Below are 19,468 nucleotides of genomic sequence, written 5' to 3' on the forward strand. Positions count from 1 at the left end.
AAGATTAATAAAATCTAGTAGGAAGGAATAAAGCAATAAAAGCCTGAAGAAACAATTAACCAAACAAAACCTACAAAGCAGCTCCATTTTGGTCGACCGAAATAGAGCTTCGGTCTGCCGAAATGAGCCAGGAAAAAGAAGGAAAAGAGCCTCCATTTCGGTCGACCGAAATGACAAATTGGTCGACCGGTTTGTGGCTCGAAATTGAAAAAGGCTACTAGAATTGGACTATTACTGTTCAATTGAAATTCAAAGGCCATCGGTCAACCGAAGCAAGCTACCGGTCGACCGAAACAGGTTGAAAATGCAAAAATGAACCTATTATGCACCAAAAATGAAAAGAAGTCCTTAAGGCTCAATCGGATCCCCCATTGCATAATCAAATTGAATTGTATGCAAGTGTGTGATGATGTGAACATACACGCAAGTGTAAAATAACATTTTTAAACACGCTGAAATGGCCTATGGCCTTATTACAATTCATTTACAACATTTGACATGTCAAACCTCCAAGTTAGAAAAATTACATTTCATAGGCAAAACTTAAACATGCAAACACTTGCATGTGAACAAGAATGCTTCTAAAGAAACTTCCATTCTGCAATTCACCCAAAGCAAGTGCAAATCTCCAATCTTGTATCCTGTACCTGAAATATGCCCCAGTAACTTTGGGGTGAGCAACATAAAGCTACTCGTAGGAAATGAGCATGCATCGACCTAACGTTTTACATGTTTGCATGATTTAAACATCATGGTTCATTCCACCTAGCGTCTATGTCAAAGGTGAGACTCAGGGAGCATCCTAAGCTACCTAAAACACATCATTCATGCAATTCAAACAACATAGGAGCATGTTATACAAAGCGGCAAAATATAGACTCTCAAAGTCATCAACTTGAAATCTAAGATGTAAGAACAACCAAAGTGGGTCATGCCACCTAACGTCTATGTTCCAAATGAACATATAGGATTATTCCTAAGTCACATTTGAACAGTAAAGCATGAATCACAATATCTATGCCATTTAACCAACATAGAAGCATGCTATACAAAGAAACAAGATATAGATTCTCAAAGTTATTAACTTAAAATCTAAAAGTGTGAAATCAACTAAAGATAGCAATTCAGTATAATTAGAATTTCTAATACCACACATCAAGACATAGATTCTCTAGGTTATCAACTAAAAACTAAAAGTGCGAAATCAAATAGTAAAATACTTGGACATCTAAGCTCAGAATTCTGCTGAGACCTCAACGGCTATTACGGGCACTAACCCGCTAGTAATACCACCCCTAGTGTGCACTATCTCGACGAGAAAAACTCATACCTCCCGCACTAGAGCCAAACTCTAGCCATGTTATAGTAACCATGTCCCAAGTGACTCCAAAATAAATAAGTTAACAACTTATATACAAAAAAATATATATACAGCACGAAACCACATTCCATGCACAAGTAGGTCGAAACCACACAATACATGCTCTAAATCTACAATTACTATAGGATGACAATGTCGAATCTTCAGAGCGCGATTCGTTACGCGCTATAATAACATCACATGTCGAATCTTCAGTGTGCGATTTGTTACACGCTATAACAATATAATTCAATATTGAAACATAATCGCATAAATCCATTACAAGTCTAAAATCATGCTTCAAACATAATATCAATGTTAAACACATGATTTAATCAATAATGCAATAGAAACAGAAATTAATTATATAACCTAATTAATTTCTCTAAGTTTCACATCTCAATCAAATGAACCCTAATTAACACATATTAAACAACATAACTTATTCATTACATGAATCAAATCAAAAGCTTACTTAGGTCATTGGATCAATAGGATAGAATTTAATTAAAACATGATAATTAAATCCCTAAATTCTAAAACAACATCAAATGGTCCCAAATTAATATGTGCTAGTATACAAGCCCTAGTTATCAGAGATATTAAGTTAAAAACTTAATCAGGCCAATGGAACCATTAAATGGATTTTAATTAATCATTTTAATTAAAATCTCTAGATTTTTATACTTATCCAAATGCTCTCAAATTAGAGTATATTAAGGAACATGCCAAGACTTAATTTAAAAAAATATTACAAGTTTATTTCATGTAAGGTATGACCATGGGAATTAATCTTTCACAAAAGAAAAATATTAAATAAAAAATGCAATTCTTATTCAATTAATTTCAATTTAATATATGTTAACAAACATATTAAATCCAAATTTTCTAGCATGCCACAATTTAATTCTAAGTTATACATCATCATGAGAATTAAATTCTAACCATAGAAATTAATTAAATTAAATTTTAGGACTTAAACAAAAGCATGCATACAAGTTGTATAATCATGGAAAACACTCCATACAACACATATAAAATCCTAAAACATCCCCTACCCCAATTTGAGATGAAAATCTTAAAAGCCCACCGAAATAAAAGTGCTCCGAATCCGACGATACCGAAAGGTTTTGTCGGGGACAACACGATGAACAAGAATCCGAAGGAAGCCCCATGAAAATCACAACTTGACTTCAAACCCGAACTCAAGAAATGGTTAGAAATGGATTCTAATAAGAGGGAAAGATATAGCTCGTCGAGGGGAACAATAAACGTGAAGGCCGAAGACTTTTCACTTAGGAAATCAAGTGGAGGAGAAAAAGAAAAGGTGGCAGCCCAAGGAGCTCCCATGGCTGCCGGCCAAGAGGGGGAGGAAGATGATCAAAATCTAACTTTTCTTCTTTAAGTCCCCTATTTATAGAAAATCTCAAAAAGTGCCCCGAAAGGGCCCCGCCGGGTCTAGAAAAGTGGATTTTGAGCAGACGCACTCAAACGGTGAAACTCTGTGAACGAAAAAGATTCAAAATGAGAAAACATGAATAACGGAAGAAACGGCGTCAAAAACTGAGTCCCGAGCAAAGAGATATGCCCCGAACAAGTTCAATGGCAACTTGGTTTAGAAACTCTGAAACTGGAGAAAAACGACCAGAACGGAATTCTAAGAGTACATGATTCAACGAAATGTGAAAATGAATCCCATACGAGAATCCAGGCTCCAGACGAGGTATTTTTGCAATAACTTTCGTTAATTGCACAATGGCCCCTCTAAAAAGTGAAAACTGCACTAATGCCCCAGAATGAAAATATCTTCCGAAAATATTTTCTTAAAAATCCCTGAAATAAAATATCTTCAAAAGATATTAATAAAAAACACCCCAGGAAAAGAAAAAAATTCTGAAAAACTATGCATCGATGCCCATATGGTTACCAGGAGCAACCAGAGTACTTTCTTACAAAAGTAAAGATACATATTTCGTGAAAACCACTTAGAATGAAGATTTGTGAAGTCAAAAACTAACTCCGAACACAAGAAGTGAGGTTTATGCCAACAAAGTGACAAACGGGGAAAGGACGAAATAGGGAACAGGACGAAAGGTGAATAGTGTCGAAAAACGAAAAAAATGTGGAAATGACTCGGTCCTCAAAGGAAATTGTCAATTCAAAGAAAAGAGTCTCGAAAATCATTCCAGAGCACTCGAGACGACACTAAGCAACGAGAAACTGAACTCAGAAAGAAAAAGACCAACGGAAAAAAAAAATATACGTAAAAATCTGAGAAAAAGAAAGGAAGGAAAAAGATCGGGTCATTATAGTTGTTGTAATGGTAAAAAAAACATGCTATGCTCTTGGTGATGCATTATATAAAGTATTTTTTATTTTTTATTTTTTATTTTTATGCTTATAAATTCATTTGGTAACAATATTGTTTAAAATACTTTTATTACTAATTTTGCTATATTACGTACGTAGTAATAAACATGTTCATTATTCAACTATTAATTATTATGAAAATTCATTGGTTTCAATAATTATATAAATATCAAGTTGTTTTAAATTTCTTCTTTATTATTATATTTTTCTCTTATATAATATTTATAATTTTGTATTTAACACTAAAATATAAATATATTTAATAATCATTAATTTATAATTGATGTAAAAAATATTAATAATAGAAAACGCATGAAATCAATTGGAGAATATGGTTTCTTTTAAGTTTTTGAATTCAATTCTTATATTTTATTATTAGGGGTCCTAAAAGGAAATTACTCCGGTCTTTATGGGACATTTTCGATATAAAAGAAACCACAGGGCAGCCAATGCTAATATCCGAAAATATCAAAAACTTGTCCGGTCTTTTAGGTGGTGGTTAAAATTTGTCGTCGTCTTCTTCCAAAATTTTAAAGACGGAAACAAGGTTTTTTAAAAAACCCCTCCGCTTTCTTTACACTCTCTGCCGGCCATCGCAATTTGTCTCCTCTTACTCATTCTACCTAACTCTTTCTCTCTCCTCTCTTTCTCTCTCTATACATGCGCATATATAATAGTATTATATCTACAATGCCTATCTCCAATTTAAGCCTCTTCAAGACGACCAGTGTTGTTGCTCCCAACTCATCGAATCTTCAACCATGGATTCTCCATTTCCCGCCAAATTTTCTACATTCTTCTTCTTCATCATTGTCCTCGGTCTCTGTATGTTCTCGGCGGCTCAATCGTCGACCACCGGAGTCGGCTACATTTCGCGCCTCCTCGAAATTCAGGATCGGGAGAGAGCTCCTCCTACAGTCCAATTAGCCGCTGCTCGGGCCGTCCTTAATCGGCTCATGCCTTCGCATTCGTTCAGCTTCGAGTTTCAAATCGTCTCCAAGGTTTGCCATATCATTAAATTCGTTTTCCTTTTTTAATTAGTGCGTTTTTCTTATTTATTTATTTGAATGTTATTGACATGTGTGAGGACTGTGAATTGAACTCTTCTGTCGGCACTTGAGTGATCTAAGGTTTTGTATGAGGCCATGGGCCTGTTTGGTTCAGTTTTTAGAAGTGTATTGAGTACTGAATATTAGAAAACTTTTTTGGTTGTCAGTTTTTTGAAAATTGTTTTTCTGAAAACGATTTTTTGTTTTCTGGGTTCTTGAGAAATATTTTCTTTAACTAAACAGGCCCCATGTCTCCAACTTATCTACTTTGTAGAAACAGAAACCAGTACTCTTTGATTAGTGGCTCTAAAAAATGCGGAGATTTGAATCAGCATTGGCACATTGCTACGATTTTGTAAGTGTTAAATATATTGAATCAATTATAACTTGTCAGATCTGAATTGAACTCATTGATTTGGTTTTTCTGACAGTTTGTGTTCTAATTTAGTTATCAAGGGTGGAATTCTACAAGCAGTGATTTTTTCGAGTCAATTGATGTGTAAATTACTCTTTAATAAACTTCTTTCCAAATCACCCCTTACAAAGTGAAATTTAACTACTAATATCTGAAATAAATCACAATAATTGATTTTGTAGCTCCTAAAGATTGAAATTTAAAAGTGATGAAACTTTATATAGCTGTGTTGTCTTCATTACTGTTTATTGTGCCTATAAGTTTGAATGGGATTCTAAGGTATATAATGTTTTTTGGATTTCTGTAGTTGATCTCTTTAGAAATAAAAGTTAGCAGTAGAGATGGTGTGGATGTGAATTGAATCCTTCAGTTCGGTAGTTTGTTGAGTTTATGGAAATTTCATCTACTCATTTAGTTAATCAAGTTTGTTAAAAAATTAAGGTCACTGAAGCGGAGACAGTACTTTGTTTTAACTCACATTGTCTTCATGTCAATATGATTTTGTTTTGATCTCATATAAAAGGGGCCAACCCAGTGCACGAGGCTCCCGCCATTGCTGGGTTTGCGGAAGGATAGATGTACGCAACCTTTACTCTGCATGGAGAAGTTGTTATAATCCCGTGACCTCTAGGTCACAAATCACAATGGAGCAACCTTACCATTGGCAAAGGCCCACTCTCGTTCTTTGTATACAAAATGACCCTTTAAACTTCTTTCTTTGCAGGAGCATTGTGGTGGAGAATATTGCTTTATTTTAAGCAACCATCATTCTTCCAATGAGAGTGGTGCTACAGAAATATTGTATGTTGATACTCTTCCTTTATTACACATTGATCATCTCTAAAGTATTTGTTGTTAATTAGTGATAAATTAAATTAATAAATTTTGAGTTTGTATACAATGATTTTTTATGAAGATATCAACATTCCTTATTCCCTGAGGCTAGTGTTTGACGTGGCAGATTATTGTCACTGACCACTTTGTGCGTTAAATTTGACTGTTTGGTGTGAATGCAGATGTCATGACAGGATCATTAACACAAAATTACATTTCTCACTCCACTAAGAGATATGACATGTATTTCGATATTTGATTACACTTGGTGCTTACTGTTACTATTATACTGCAGTTCTTGTGTCTTTCATGAAACCCGTGGTTTATGCATATCACTGAATTGGACTTGTGATAATTGAAGTATAAATTCTGTCTAGAACATAAATATGAATGGGCAAAACAAATAATTTAAGGATTAGGTCATTCAATAAATAAAAAATGTCATATATGGTCTATAACAAAATTATGTTATATACTGTATGTGTTCTGATGTGAAGTTTTTCATCCAAATCATGAGAGAGAGAGAGGAGAAGCCGTTTCATAAGCAGACTTTTAATTGTTTTCTAGTATTGAAATTAGATTAGATGAATAAGTATATTTGCAAATGCAATAATTAAAATTTTTTTTTTGCCCCCAAAAGAATGGCTGAAACGTTCTATTTCTCGGTGTTGATAACCATCTACTCTAAAAGCTTAAGCTGTTAGAGATGGTGATCATGGTGTAACTTTAATATTTAAATTCTCTAACACGCCCCCTCACATGTGGCCTTCTTTTTGGTCCAACATGTTTAAGTTTGAACTCAAGACCTGCATGCTTTGATACCATGTTGACAAATGACTACCATCTAATCTAAAAGCTTAAGTTGTTAGAGATGGTGAAACTTTAATATTTAAATTCTCTAACACTCAACAAATTGAATCAGACTAGTGGTCAAAAATTGAAAACCACTTGTTTCCATGAAAGAAATGAAGTTTTCTATGTTTGAAGTATACTAAAAAATGTTCAAAACATATTGAAATATGCAAAAATTTTATTTTGCGTGGACAATAATCCCAAAAGACTAATAAAAAGTAATATTATTTATTATTATTATTTTTTTCATGAGAAGTGGGAAATTGGAGGACTAAAAGGATTAAAAAATAATAATAATAATTAAAAAAAAAGATTGAAAGAAGACATCTCCAACCCTTGACAATAAGGAGAATGAGTAGAATAAGGGGAAAAGATGAGGTTGGCAAAGATTTTATTGTGATACTTAGTTGTAGTTGTTAACTGTGATAGCCTAGTCTTCTAATTGTTCACTTAGGTTATAACTCGTAACCTTCTTTTGGAAAAGATTAGGTTGTGATTAATTTTTTTTTTTTTTCTTTCTTAAGCTTGTGATTTTAATTTCTACTTCATGTACATTATATAGTACATGCTTATTATCGTATTTATTGAAGGTTTAATGGAGGAATCAGTAGAGGAAAATCTTTCAGTAATTGATGTTGTTTCCTATTATTGAAGATTTGGTGTTACTGGATGAATCAGTGGAGAAAATTCCTCCTTACTTCCTATTTTCTAATTCTTTACATTCTCATAATTTCTTCTCCTATATAAAGGAGCCTCCATCATTGTATTGTATATGAATTGAGAGAGTATTGTAAAAGTGATGTAGCCCTTTGGGCTTTTTGTGCCGTGGATGTAGGCCCTATTGGCTGAACCACGTAATATCTTTGTGTTCTACTTGTTTTATTTATCTCTTTGCTTCCGTTTTATGGTTTACAACATGGTATCAGAGCCTAATTTCTCTTCCTAGGTTCTGACCCCTATTTTGGGGTATTCCCTTAGCATCTGAAATGTCGCTAAGGGTTTCTTGGTGCTATTTGTGACTTGCTTGGACTGCCGTTGTGTTCAGTAGTACTATTCTTCGCCTTTTCCGTGTCTCCAGCAGTTTGTATTGATTTGTTTGGGCTGCCGGTTTGTTCAGTAGAATTGTCTTCGCCTTTGCCGTGTCTCCGGCAAATTTTGTTTGACTTGTTTGGGCTGCTAGTGTGTTCGGTAGCATTGTCTTCGCCTTTGCCGTGTAACGACTCAAACCAGGGGTCCGGATCGCTAACCGGGTCCTTAACCAAACTCGAGGACACATTAGGGATAAAAATGTTATTTTACAATATGAGAGGGTAATCCATCTTTAACTAATCAAATGAGGTTTAAAATAATCATTCTAGTCATTTCATGATACTCGGTGAAGTTCTACGGCCATCGGTTATAAATTCCCAAAAGTACCCTTACCCGGTTCAAGGGAAATTCCGACACTATCCCACTAAAATGACCATAACTCTCAACATGAATGGAATTTGAGGATGCGGTTGGTCCCATTGGAAAGCTAACTCAAAATCCTTGAAAATAGACTCAAGAACCCTATTTGGGTTTGGAACGAAGAAGTTATGGCCGAACGAAGTCAGGTGATCAAAGCTGATAAGCTGACAAGCAAAATGTGCACACTGGGGGACTTGAACCGGTTCAATGTGCCCATTCTCAAACCAAAGATCCCCCCTTGAACCGGTTCAATGGGGCTGAACCGGTTTAAGATGCCCAGAACCTCAAAATTGTCCCAAACAGCCTAAAATTGTGATCTTGTGCACTTTGGCATTACTTTGGTCTCTTGGTGGCCTTACTCAAAGCCCAAACCTGTCCTAAATCTTCCATATAATGATGAAACTAACACTACTAAGTGGTACTAAAATCGAATAAGGCCATACACGAGTCCGTTACACCATTAAAATTAAGCAAATCAGTCATACATCAAAAATATGGCCTTAAGGCCTTACATGGATATTAAAATCATAATGAGACCACCAAATACAAAAGAATGGTCTCAAGACCATTTCCAACCATGTGATATATATAAAATGACCCATAATACTATTTACAACAAAAAGGGGTAAAATAAACATTAAGCACTAAAGAGTCCAAGTCCGTCAACCCGTCTACACTGGTGGTGGATTATCGTCCGCCACTTCTTTGCCGTGCCCTGAAAAATGTTAATAATAAAAGGGTGAGCAAATTGCTCAGTAGGAGGTGCCTAAGACACACCTCTTGTGACCCCGTGAATCCAAACAAGGAATAGGAAAAAGAACAGGGATCATGCTATATTCGGGAAAAAATATAACCACAACTTCAACTACAACAATCCAAGTCATAAACGAGTCATGCCATGCTATGGAATGCAATGTCATGTAATGTCGCTCCCCATTTACAAAACCTTTTCCGTCATCATTTCCAAACCGTTAATGCAACCCATCCCATGCCAGCTCTATGGCGGCACGAGAGAAGGATTGACTAACTGTCCCTGACCACAAGGCAAACTCCAAGGCGTCATTTGAGGCCAGTTAACTCAACCACGCTAGGGGGTTTCCCTAGTTCCCTCTAGGTCACATTAACGCCACGGGCCCATAGGCAATCTCTTAGGCAACCGGGTTTCACAAACCTTTCGTCAAAAACCTTTTTCCCAAAATCATTTTCTTTCATTTTTAAATCATTTTTCTCATTTCTTCCCAATGCTTATGCATGGATGTATCATGCCTTTTCGTACCATGTCAATATTCATCATCATGCTTCCATATCACAATATCTAGCATTTTCCACACCATAGGCAAGTACTATCATCAATTAAGCATGTTTTTTCATATAATTTTAACTAACACATAATCACATGCTTTACAAAACTTCTATGGCATAATTCATACTTTCAAGTCGTGAAATTTAGCACCAAAGGTACAAAGAGCACAAATTAATCATCAATTAGGCATGTTTCATCATCATATATACCAAGCAACACATAGTCACAACTTTGGCACAACATATATACAATATAGCATGAAATTTCTACAAATCAAGCATGCTAGCCACAACTTAAGAAGATTAATTCACAAAAAGCCCAAGAAAATGTGAATTAGAAACCCCTACCTCAATGGAGCAAGCTAAACAAGCCCTAAGCTTCCCAAAATTTCGAAATCCTTCAAAACCCTAGCAATATAGGCCTCAATTTGAAGCTCATACCAAGCTCTCCAACCTCCCTTCTTCCTCTTCTTCAAAATCCCACTTTAAACTCTCCAAATCAAAGCCTTTTCTTTAGGAGACATAAATGTGCTTGTGCATGAATATAGAGAGAGATAGAGAAAGTGATAGAGAGAAAGAAAAGGTGCCTGAAATGAGAAGGAGAAATGGATAAAGTGGTGGTCTTGCATCTTCCATGGCCAAGGTTGTGCCAAGTGTCAACTTTTGGTTGATTTCTAATTCAAGCCAAGTTACTATAATGCCCCTCCTTTTTCAATGAAATGCCATTCTTACCCCACAAATAGCTACCTCTAATATATAGATATAGATGTATACATATATGCGAGAAAAGTCCATTATGCCCCTTTCTTAAAAATGACAAAACCGGGAGAAATTCCCGAGTCCGGAAATCGTCCCTGCTTTTGAAAAATTCTATAAATAATACCGTCACTTCTAATTGACTTAAAATGATTAAAAATATACTTCTAAATCCCTCGGCTCAAAAAAATGACCAAAACGCCCCTCGGGACTGCGTGGCACGCAAAACAAGGAAAGACGTAAATACCCTCGAGAAAATAAAAAAATTCTAGAAATTGGAAAATGGTAAAAATTGGAAACATTGCATGCCGTGTCTTCGATAATTTTTGTTTGACTTGTTTAAGCTGCCGGTGTGTTCGGAATCATTGTCTTCGCCTTTACCGTGTGTTCGGCAATTTTTGTTTGACTTGTTTGTGCTGTCGGTGTGTTCTGTAGCATTGTTATTTGCCTTCCCTCATCTCTCTTCATCATTCACACGTGTTGTCACTTGTCATCTCAATGGCAAGTTAGGCATTCATGCTCCAACTTGAGGGGGAGTATTGAAGATTTAATGGAGGAATCAATGGAGGATAATCTTTTAGTAATTGATGTTGTTTCCTCTTATTGAAGATTTGGTGTTACTAGATGAATTAGTGGAGAAAAAATCCTCCTTGTTTCCTATTTTCTAATTCTTTACATTCTCATAATTTATTCTCCTATATAAAGGAGCCTCCACCATTGTATTGTATATGAATTGAGAGAGTATTATAAAAGTGATTTAGTCTTTTGGGCTCTTTGTGCCATGGATGTAGGCCCTAGTGGCTGAACCACTTAATATCTTTGTATTCAACTTGTTTTATTTATCTCTTTGCTTCCGTTTTATGGTTTACAACAAATTTTTTTACCCTTGATTATGGTATTTCAATATTATGTGAGATAAAAAAGAAAAAACTCCAAAACTTTGTATATTTATTTTATCTTAGTAAAGAATTGTATGACATTAGTTGATGATTAGTTCACATTTACTTTACTTAGTTTCACCACCTCGTAGATGAATGTGCATGCCTGAAATATCTTCAATTAGTCAATTATAGCTTATTATCACTCTTTAATATGGTTTACTTTATGATTGCATGGGTTTCTATTTTTTTTTTTTTTTTTTTTTTTTTGACTTTTCCCATTTCATTTAATAAATGTTTATATTTCCAAGCTAATTGAAAGACACTCTAAAATGAAATTTTGATCCTTGCGTACATGACAGATAATGCATAATATTTTCCCTCCTTTTTCTTTCTTTCCTACCCATTTTTTTATAAGTAAAGATGTATTGAAAAACGTTCAAAAGGGGAACGCATCCGTCAAAAAATAAAAAAGGCCAAATCGGGCCTCTAAACTCTCAACGAGTCCAAAAATTCAATTATCTCATCCATGTATTTACGATATCTCCCAAGAATCCAACAAAAAAGAGAGTAATGTTGAACTTAAGCGCGCCAATAGGAGTCCCCTTTTCTTCAAAAGATTGCCTATTTCTTTCAAGCCATAAACACCACCAAACGCATAAATGTGTGGCCCTCCAGAAATCACGAGCTTGGGCCCCCACTACACACCCTCATGGGCCTCACCAAGCCTCTACCATGCCTCTAGATGACCTGGGCATAACCCACTGAACCCCGAACAAAGACAACATCAGAACCCAGCAGTCCCAAGCAACTGGGCAATACAAAAGAAGATGATCAATTGTTTCCTCATTTCTCAAACACATACAACAACAATTGACCACAATCTGTCTCCTCCTTTCAAGATTATCCTGAGTCAAAATCTTCCCCAAAACAGATGTCCAAGCAAAGAAGGCCACTTTGAGAGGAGCTTTAGAACGCCAAATAGCCTTCCATGGAAATGCAGCCCCTGGGTCATCCGTAAGTCACCTGAAGAAAGACCGAATCTCAAAGCGACCCTGGGGGGATGGAACCCAAACCACAGAATCAGGAACACCATCCACAATCTCCTGATGGTACAACATCTCTAGAAAACCAATGGCCTCCTCAATCTCCAAGTCCTGAAAGTTCCTCGAAAAACGCACATCCCAGAACGTTCTTCCACTATCAAAGTGATGGCAGTCAAACACCAAGGCGTGTCTGTCCGTTGCAATCCTGAAAAGGCTGGGAAAAGAGAAGGCAAGAGGACAATCACCACACCATATGTCTTCCCAAACACGAATTCTGCTTCCATCCCAAATTTTGAACCTTATATGTTTAGAAAATTCAACCCATCCCTTCTGAATGAATTTCCATATCCCAATTCCGTCTGGGCTACCCACCTCAATAGAACACCATCCACCAATATCCTCCCCAAATCGACTCACACTTTTCCTCCCCCATATCTATGTCTACTCACATCGATCCTCTTCACAGATAAGGGAAACTAGTTATTAGGAAAATAATGCATCTTTTGATATTTTTTGACAATCTCAAATTTAAGTAAAACTTTTGCCACTCCAGGATTGACAGAGGGCATTTTTGTTATTGAGTATATCCAGGTTAAATGGACAAACTTTTTTTGACTCATATAAACTTCAGTATTGACTTCAAAAGTTTTCATGTGTTTTACTTGAAGATGTAGAAAACTCATCGGTTTTGGCTTATTGGGCATTGGGTTTTATCAGCAAGGTGGAGGTGGACTGAGATGAATGCCCCCTGTAAACCATTTAACAATCTTATAAAAACTTTCCAGGCCATGATATTTGTTGTCATTTGATACAATATACTACCAAAGGCATATAAATTACCATTGCCATTATCATGAGCGTATAATCCCTTTGCTATTTTTTTTTAACGAACACAATTGTGTTTAATTTCTAATTAGAATAAGTGGGGTTACTGGAGTGGAGCTCTTGGCTGGTCTACACTGGTACTTGAAGTATTGGTGTGGTGCTCATATATCATGGGATAAGACTGGTGGTGTACAACTAGTTTCAGTTCCTAAGGCAGGTTCTCTCCCTCGTGTTCAAGATGCTGGAATTTTTATTCAAAGACCTGTTCCTTGGAACTATTACCAGAATGCTGTTACATCTAGCTGTAAGCTTTAATTTCAGTTTATTTTTCTTTTCAATCTTTTAGGGTCTGTTTGGCAACTGGAAACGTTTTGCGTCAAAATTTTCATACGAAACAGAAACAATGTTTTTGTTGTGGAGTGTGTTCGATAGTGATTGGAAACATGTTTGGTAACATAGAATTTGTTGCAAGATTTTTGAAAGCAAAAACATGAAAACATGTTTGGTAAAAAAAGTGTTGCAAGTTTGAAAAATAAAATGGTTAGTTTAAAAAGGTTGGGTACTGTTCATCGCTACAGTGCGGAAACAACCGAAAACATCAATTTTATGTTTCTGGTTTTGGCCTCTTTTTCAAAAACACACATGCTACTATTCAAATCGCAACAAACGTTACCAAACACGTGTCTGTGTTTTGCTTCGCTACAGTACATCCACAACAAAAAACACGAATCAAAAGTGGTTGACAAACAGAGCCTTAGAAACTTGGAGCTGCTAAAACCCAATTCAGTTGCTTTTGGCTTTGGAATCTTGTAGATATATTTTGACGAAGTTTGTCTTTCTCCTTCTTTTATATGCTATTCATAGACACTTTTGCTTGGTGGGACTGGGAAAGATGGGAGAAGGAGATTGATTGGATGGCTATCCAAGGTATTAATTTGCCTCTAGCATTCACTGGGCAAGAGGCTATTTGGCAAAAAGTTTTCCAGGTATTTACCTTTTGGTATCCTGTTTCTGTCCCATTTAGCTTGATTGTCTTAGAGATACTCTCAACAAACTTCTATATTGATCATCTTCCGTTTCTTGCCAAAAATATATGGTTAAGAAAACATTAATATATTATCTTGATTTCATGAAATAAAATATTTTCAGCAGACTGGCAAACTGGTATGGGGTTTACCCTTTTTCCTACTTAATTATAAAGGGATTGAATAACTAGGCAGTTATTATAATATTGAAATGATGGAGATGTTACTAACTCTAGTTTATAAAAAGGAGGGAAATTCTATCTACAATTATATACATGGAAGATGAGTGCCGAAAGCATACATTCTTCTTTCTTGGAATCTGAACTATAAGGCGGTGTACATATCGTAAGTTTTTGACTTATCTAAGATCACCAAATAAAAAATGAGGAAATGAAAAATCTAAACTTAAAAACTAAAAATTCTTACCCCAAATACCAGGTTCAGCAATGAAAAGTTTCTGTTTGCTCAATCTAGGGCCATAACAGTTATAAAGCAAAACAATGAGTACACTAACAAGGTTTTTCCGTTGGTTTTATTTAAGGAGACAATATTAGCCGTTATTTTATGTTAATATTATTTTAGAAAGATACCAAAGGGCCTCTAGCCGAATTCTATAACCTCGTATTCCCAAAGAGGGAGTGGTTCGCACCCCGGCGTGGACATAGTGTGTGTGAATACTTACCTGGTCAAATAATAAATAAATAAATTATTATTTCAGATGATTATTCTTAAATTCGATTTTGGCTTCTGATCATTTTTTTTTATTTTTCCTGTCAATTCATTATGTTCAGATGATTGTAGTAGCAACTAAAGATTCATATGTTATGCTAAAGTTTGTTTAATTTAAATAATTTGGTGTCTATAAATTTGTGTTCGTTTAGTGAATTATTCATCCTTTCGCAGAATTTCAACATCAGCAGTTCAGATTTGAACGATTTCTTTGGAGGCCCAGCATTTCTTGCATGGTCACGAATGGGAAATTTACATGGGTGAGCTTCTAATCCTTCTATTAATATTTAGTATAAACTTTCAGCCTCTGACTTGAGCAACTTTGCTTTCCACCTTTTTACCCACCTTTGTAGTTTAAATGCAACAAATTGATGTGCCGATTTTCGAAGTCATGTTATATTCTGGCAAACTTATTCTTTCAAGCTTACTAAGAACAGCTGGTGGGCTCGTCGTCAACACTCCAAATTTGTGCAAAATAGTGTGGCCAAGTTTTAAATTTGTAAAAAGCCACTACTAACTCTAACTACTTAATATAGCTAGGGTGAGTAGGGATCGTCCCAAGGGATTGTGGGCGTATTTGCAATGGAAACAATATATAGGGTTAGTAGGTCAAATGATCAAAAGATTGTTTGGTTGATTAAACTACTGGCAAAAACTAAGCAAGTTCAATGTAAAACAAATAATAACAAATGAATGATAAAGGGAACAAGAGAGAGAGGTCTTGGAACTTAGAGGTCACCACTAAACATCAGCTTTCTAGACACTTAATGTATAATTAATGAGGGGAAACATGTGTTGCAACAATAGTGTGTGTGATTGATTGTTTCAACAAGCATGGATGACCAATTAAGTATATATTGTTTAAGCAACCTAGTGAATAGCACAATATATCAAACTAAGCCATTATTCCTTCCTTTAAGCTCACAATCTAAACACATCACATGGTTAGAAAAATATATTACTTGCATTCATAAGCATGGAACATCAAACAACAAGTATGGATTGTCCTCCCATCTAAGAAACTAAGGCAACTACACTACAACTAAGCTAGGAACACGAAAATTAAACTAATTAAACTAAGGGAGAGGCACAATCCATCAAGAAATGAGCATGAACCATCAAATATACCACAAGAGTATTCTATTAAGCACTATGCCTTGACAATCTCTAGATCCATAGCATCAACACACATAGACATGCATTAACAACACAAAAAGTAGAGATAAACACATGAACATCTATTCTAGCATACATAGATATATGGATAGAATGAAATGATCAATAGGAAGTATTAAACCACACAAATCATTATATAAACAAGATTCATATATAAATCAAGTGTCAAGACAAGAATCACAATACAAATCCCCTCAAAATACAAAGCATCAAGGTCTAGAAGGCATGCTTAGGGCTAACTTTAGCCCCAAGAAGATGTTTAGCCACTCATTGATGTAGTCATCCAACCCTTAAGGGCCATCTCCATGGTAGAAATGCTCTTCTCCTTGGTTGAAACCCTAGATAAATGGAAGAACTCCCAAAATGGTGTGTCTCTAGTCTCTAGCCTCTCCTCCTCTCCTTTCTTAGTCTCTAAGTATCTATCTCCAAAAAAATGTTTTGATGATATGAAGATATATGTAAAAATGGCTCAAAATCCTTTTATAGGTAGCTCAAGTGTCACACCCAATGGTCTAGACTCGTGTACTAGGGTCCCTTCAATGATTGCACCATGAGCCATCTTTTAATGAGCTGGACTTTGTTTTAATTCGGACTTGAGAAGGTTCGATCAATCGAGTTCAGATGAGATCGATCGAACTGTGGCTAGATCCATCGTATTTAGGCCAGATCGATCAATCCTTGGCGACGCCTTTTTGGAATAAGACAAATCTGAGATATTTTTGGGATATTTTGGGAAAAGGACAAAAGTGGTAGGTGGGGATAAGATCAAAGGATTTCGATCGATCTGAGGAAAGTTGGATCGATCGAAGATGGTGGAATCTTTTGGATAAGGACAAAGGCTTGGATCCATCTTGAAATGGCTAGATCGATCACCTCCAGATCGATCGAAGAATTGTTAAGATCGATCGAAGATACTGCTTTTCCACCACTTTGCTTCCACTATGCTCCTTTCTTCCATTCAGCTCAAGATTGCTTCTTTTATGCTCTAATTGGGCTGAATTGACTTATTTTGGGGATAAACACCTGAAAAGGGCAATAACATGAAATTAGTCTAAAAGGGGAAAGTAAGATAGATAAAGGTCCTAGAATACTCGAGCTTAAGGAGTTTAAATGCGCACTTTTCAGCGCTCATCACAAGCAATATACTTATATACCATATCTAAATGGTTGGCATACTATTGTTTCAATGCATGCTTCATCACAATGGACCTCTCAGTCGTGTTCCTATCTTGGCACATTCAAGCTTTTTGACAATGTACTTGTAATCTATTAGGGAAAACTAGAAAATACCTGTAAAGAACTGGTTAATAAAGGAGAAATTGTGTTCCACTAAGCAAAACCCTGCTTATGCAAGAGAGAGAATTCTATCATGAAGTTTGTTCATGCATCATATTGTGCAAAGGTACCACGAAATGTAAAAGTAAACGTGACAGTAACTAGCTCAAGTTCCTGAACTTACGACAGCAACTTGTAGGTGACAATTAATTTAATTAATGTGGCATTCTTGGCAAAGATTGGATTCTTTTATAACTCTGTTTATGTGTAAGGTTCTTGGATCGAGGTAAGGGACGTAGGAACATGAAACTTGATGGCTGGATTCGGGTGAGAGTGGGTGGTCTGGTAGGAGTAGAGAGTTTCTGGTTTTGGCAGTGGCTCACCCAATGACATTTATCATTTTGTTTGGAGCTTGAACTGGTTTAGGCATGGCCATCATTATGGAGTACTTGACCTTTATATTGCACCCCAACATGTGTTGGAAAACTGGCTACGATTATGTAGCCAATCATGACACAAATCATTGCACGCTAAAACTTATTTATTAGTTAGTTCCTTTGTTTAATACAAGTATGTTGCACAGAAATAGTATGTTGAAAAGAGGATGTTAGGTATGTGTTGGCATATTCCTACTCGAGTCTTTCAAGCACATTTGTATAATAAATGGCAGACAAGAGTTGCGAAGAACAAGGCATGAAATCTATCCTTATTCACACATCTAGGGCGCAGGTAAAATGACCTTAGAAAGACCTAATTTGACCTAGTTTGTTCTTGGTTGGGCTCATAAAATTGTTTTTGACAAAAATGGTTTTTCAAAATTGAAGTCTTAGACATGTTTCGAAATTTGACTTTCAATTCGAAAACAGTAGCCATTAGTCAAATGGAAAGCATTCCAGTCGTTCGAGTTTTTAACTGAAAAATATATTCTAATCCAATTAGCCTCGATTGAAGGGTTGATCAATCGAGAGGTGTCCAGTGAAGCTTGAATTTGATCATAACCAACGGACATAACTTTTTGGTAACTCTCTCAATAAATTTTTACAAGGATTTAACTTCCTAAAACGTATGAGACTCCTATATTGGCTATAAATGTAAGGTTATAGTCAGTATTGGTATGAGTTGAATGTCTCTAATCATCCAAAGAGATTTTCCTTGTGAGAGGTGGATTCCCAAAACTACGCAATCTAGGGTTTCAAAAAATCCATCGTCTGTGATTAAGTGTTCGTCATGGACGAGTTCAACAAACCGTGCCAATTAAACCATTCAACTGTAAGAGTAAAGAGGGAGAGCAATCATAGCAGAAGCAGATTCGTGGGAGCAATGTCAGTAGACGAGCGGATGAAAGATCTTGAGACTTTCGGGAGAAAGTTTGGCCTCATCTGTGTCTTGGTAACTAGGGATTATAGGTTGAGGTAACTGCTAACCTGGTTGTAATGTCTTTTTCACATAGCGAATTGTGTTTGATTGGACTAGCTCTTGTGGTTTTTTCCCTTTTGGGTTTTCCGTGTAAAAATTCTTGCATCTCCACTTTACTCCACTTCACTTTCTGTTTGTTACTTGATTGTGAGTATGATTAATGAAAATTGAAAATTAACCAGAATTTATATATCAATAACAGAACTTTGAAAAGTTAGTTAAAAGCAAAATAATATCCATAACATCTATTCATCTTCTTCCCAACCTCCTCCCCCCTCCCCCTCCCCTGCCCGTTAGGTCAAAGCACCGTTACTCTGATGTACCAAAGCCATAGGTTCTGGTCCTACGACTATCAGAGGACCAAACCAGCTGTTGCCTTGAAACTTTGAAGTAACAGGATTCATGTTCAGATTAAAATATTACGCTAGCTGTCAAGTTACCTAATGCAACACTCCTCCTTTTCCAGGCTCAGGACCAGCTGAAACCATGAATTTTTATTGTAATATCAACAAAATTCATTTCTGGACAAGCAACAGGATAGGATCTGCATGCAGCTTTGTCCAAGTTGGTCATAATTTCCAATACTAAGTTTAACTTGCCATCTCTTTCCCTGTACTGAGTTACATTTGATGGTCCATTGTGATTTATGCAACCAACGAGAGCTTTCGTCTTATCAGCAATTATGATGTAGTCTGTGAAGATACATGCCAT

The 19,468-nt window shown here is 36.0% G+C and overlaps 1 protein-coding gene across 1 annotated transcript in view; it reads left to right on the top strand.

Moving 5' to 3' along the window:
• Positions 1–4,263: 4,263 nt before the first annotated feature.
• The window catches only part of LOC132285984 (alpha-N-acetylglucosaminidase-like), a 34,759-nt gene continuing 19,554 nt past the window's right edge, over positions 4,264–19,468 (top strand). Inside the window, exons 1-5 of the mRNA XM_059788229.1 lie at positions 4,264–4,731; positions 5,919–5,995; positions 13,229–13,440; positions 14,001–14,122; positions 15,065–15,150. Of these exons, the coding sequence (XP_059644212.1) occupies positions 4,492–4,731; positions 5,919–5,995; positions 13,229–13,440; positions 14,001–14,122; positions 15,065–15,150 (737 nt within the window). The 5' untranslated portion in view covers positions 4,264–4,491. The remainder of the gene's footprint in view (positions 4,732–5,918; positions 5,996–13,228; positions 13,441–14,000; positions 14,123–15,064; positions 15,151–19,468) is intronic.

This window comes from Cornus florida, unplaced genomic scaffold (assembly GCF_030987335.1).
Source record: "Cornus florida cultivar Cherokee Brave unplaced genomic scaffold, ASM3098733v1 CherokeeBrave_3.0.0_Hap2_Chr11, whole genome shotgun sequence".
Classification (NCBI taxonomy): domain Eukaryota; kingdom Viridiplantae; phylum Streptophyta; class Magnoliopsida; order Cornales; family Cornaceae; genus Cornus; species Cornus florida.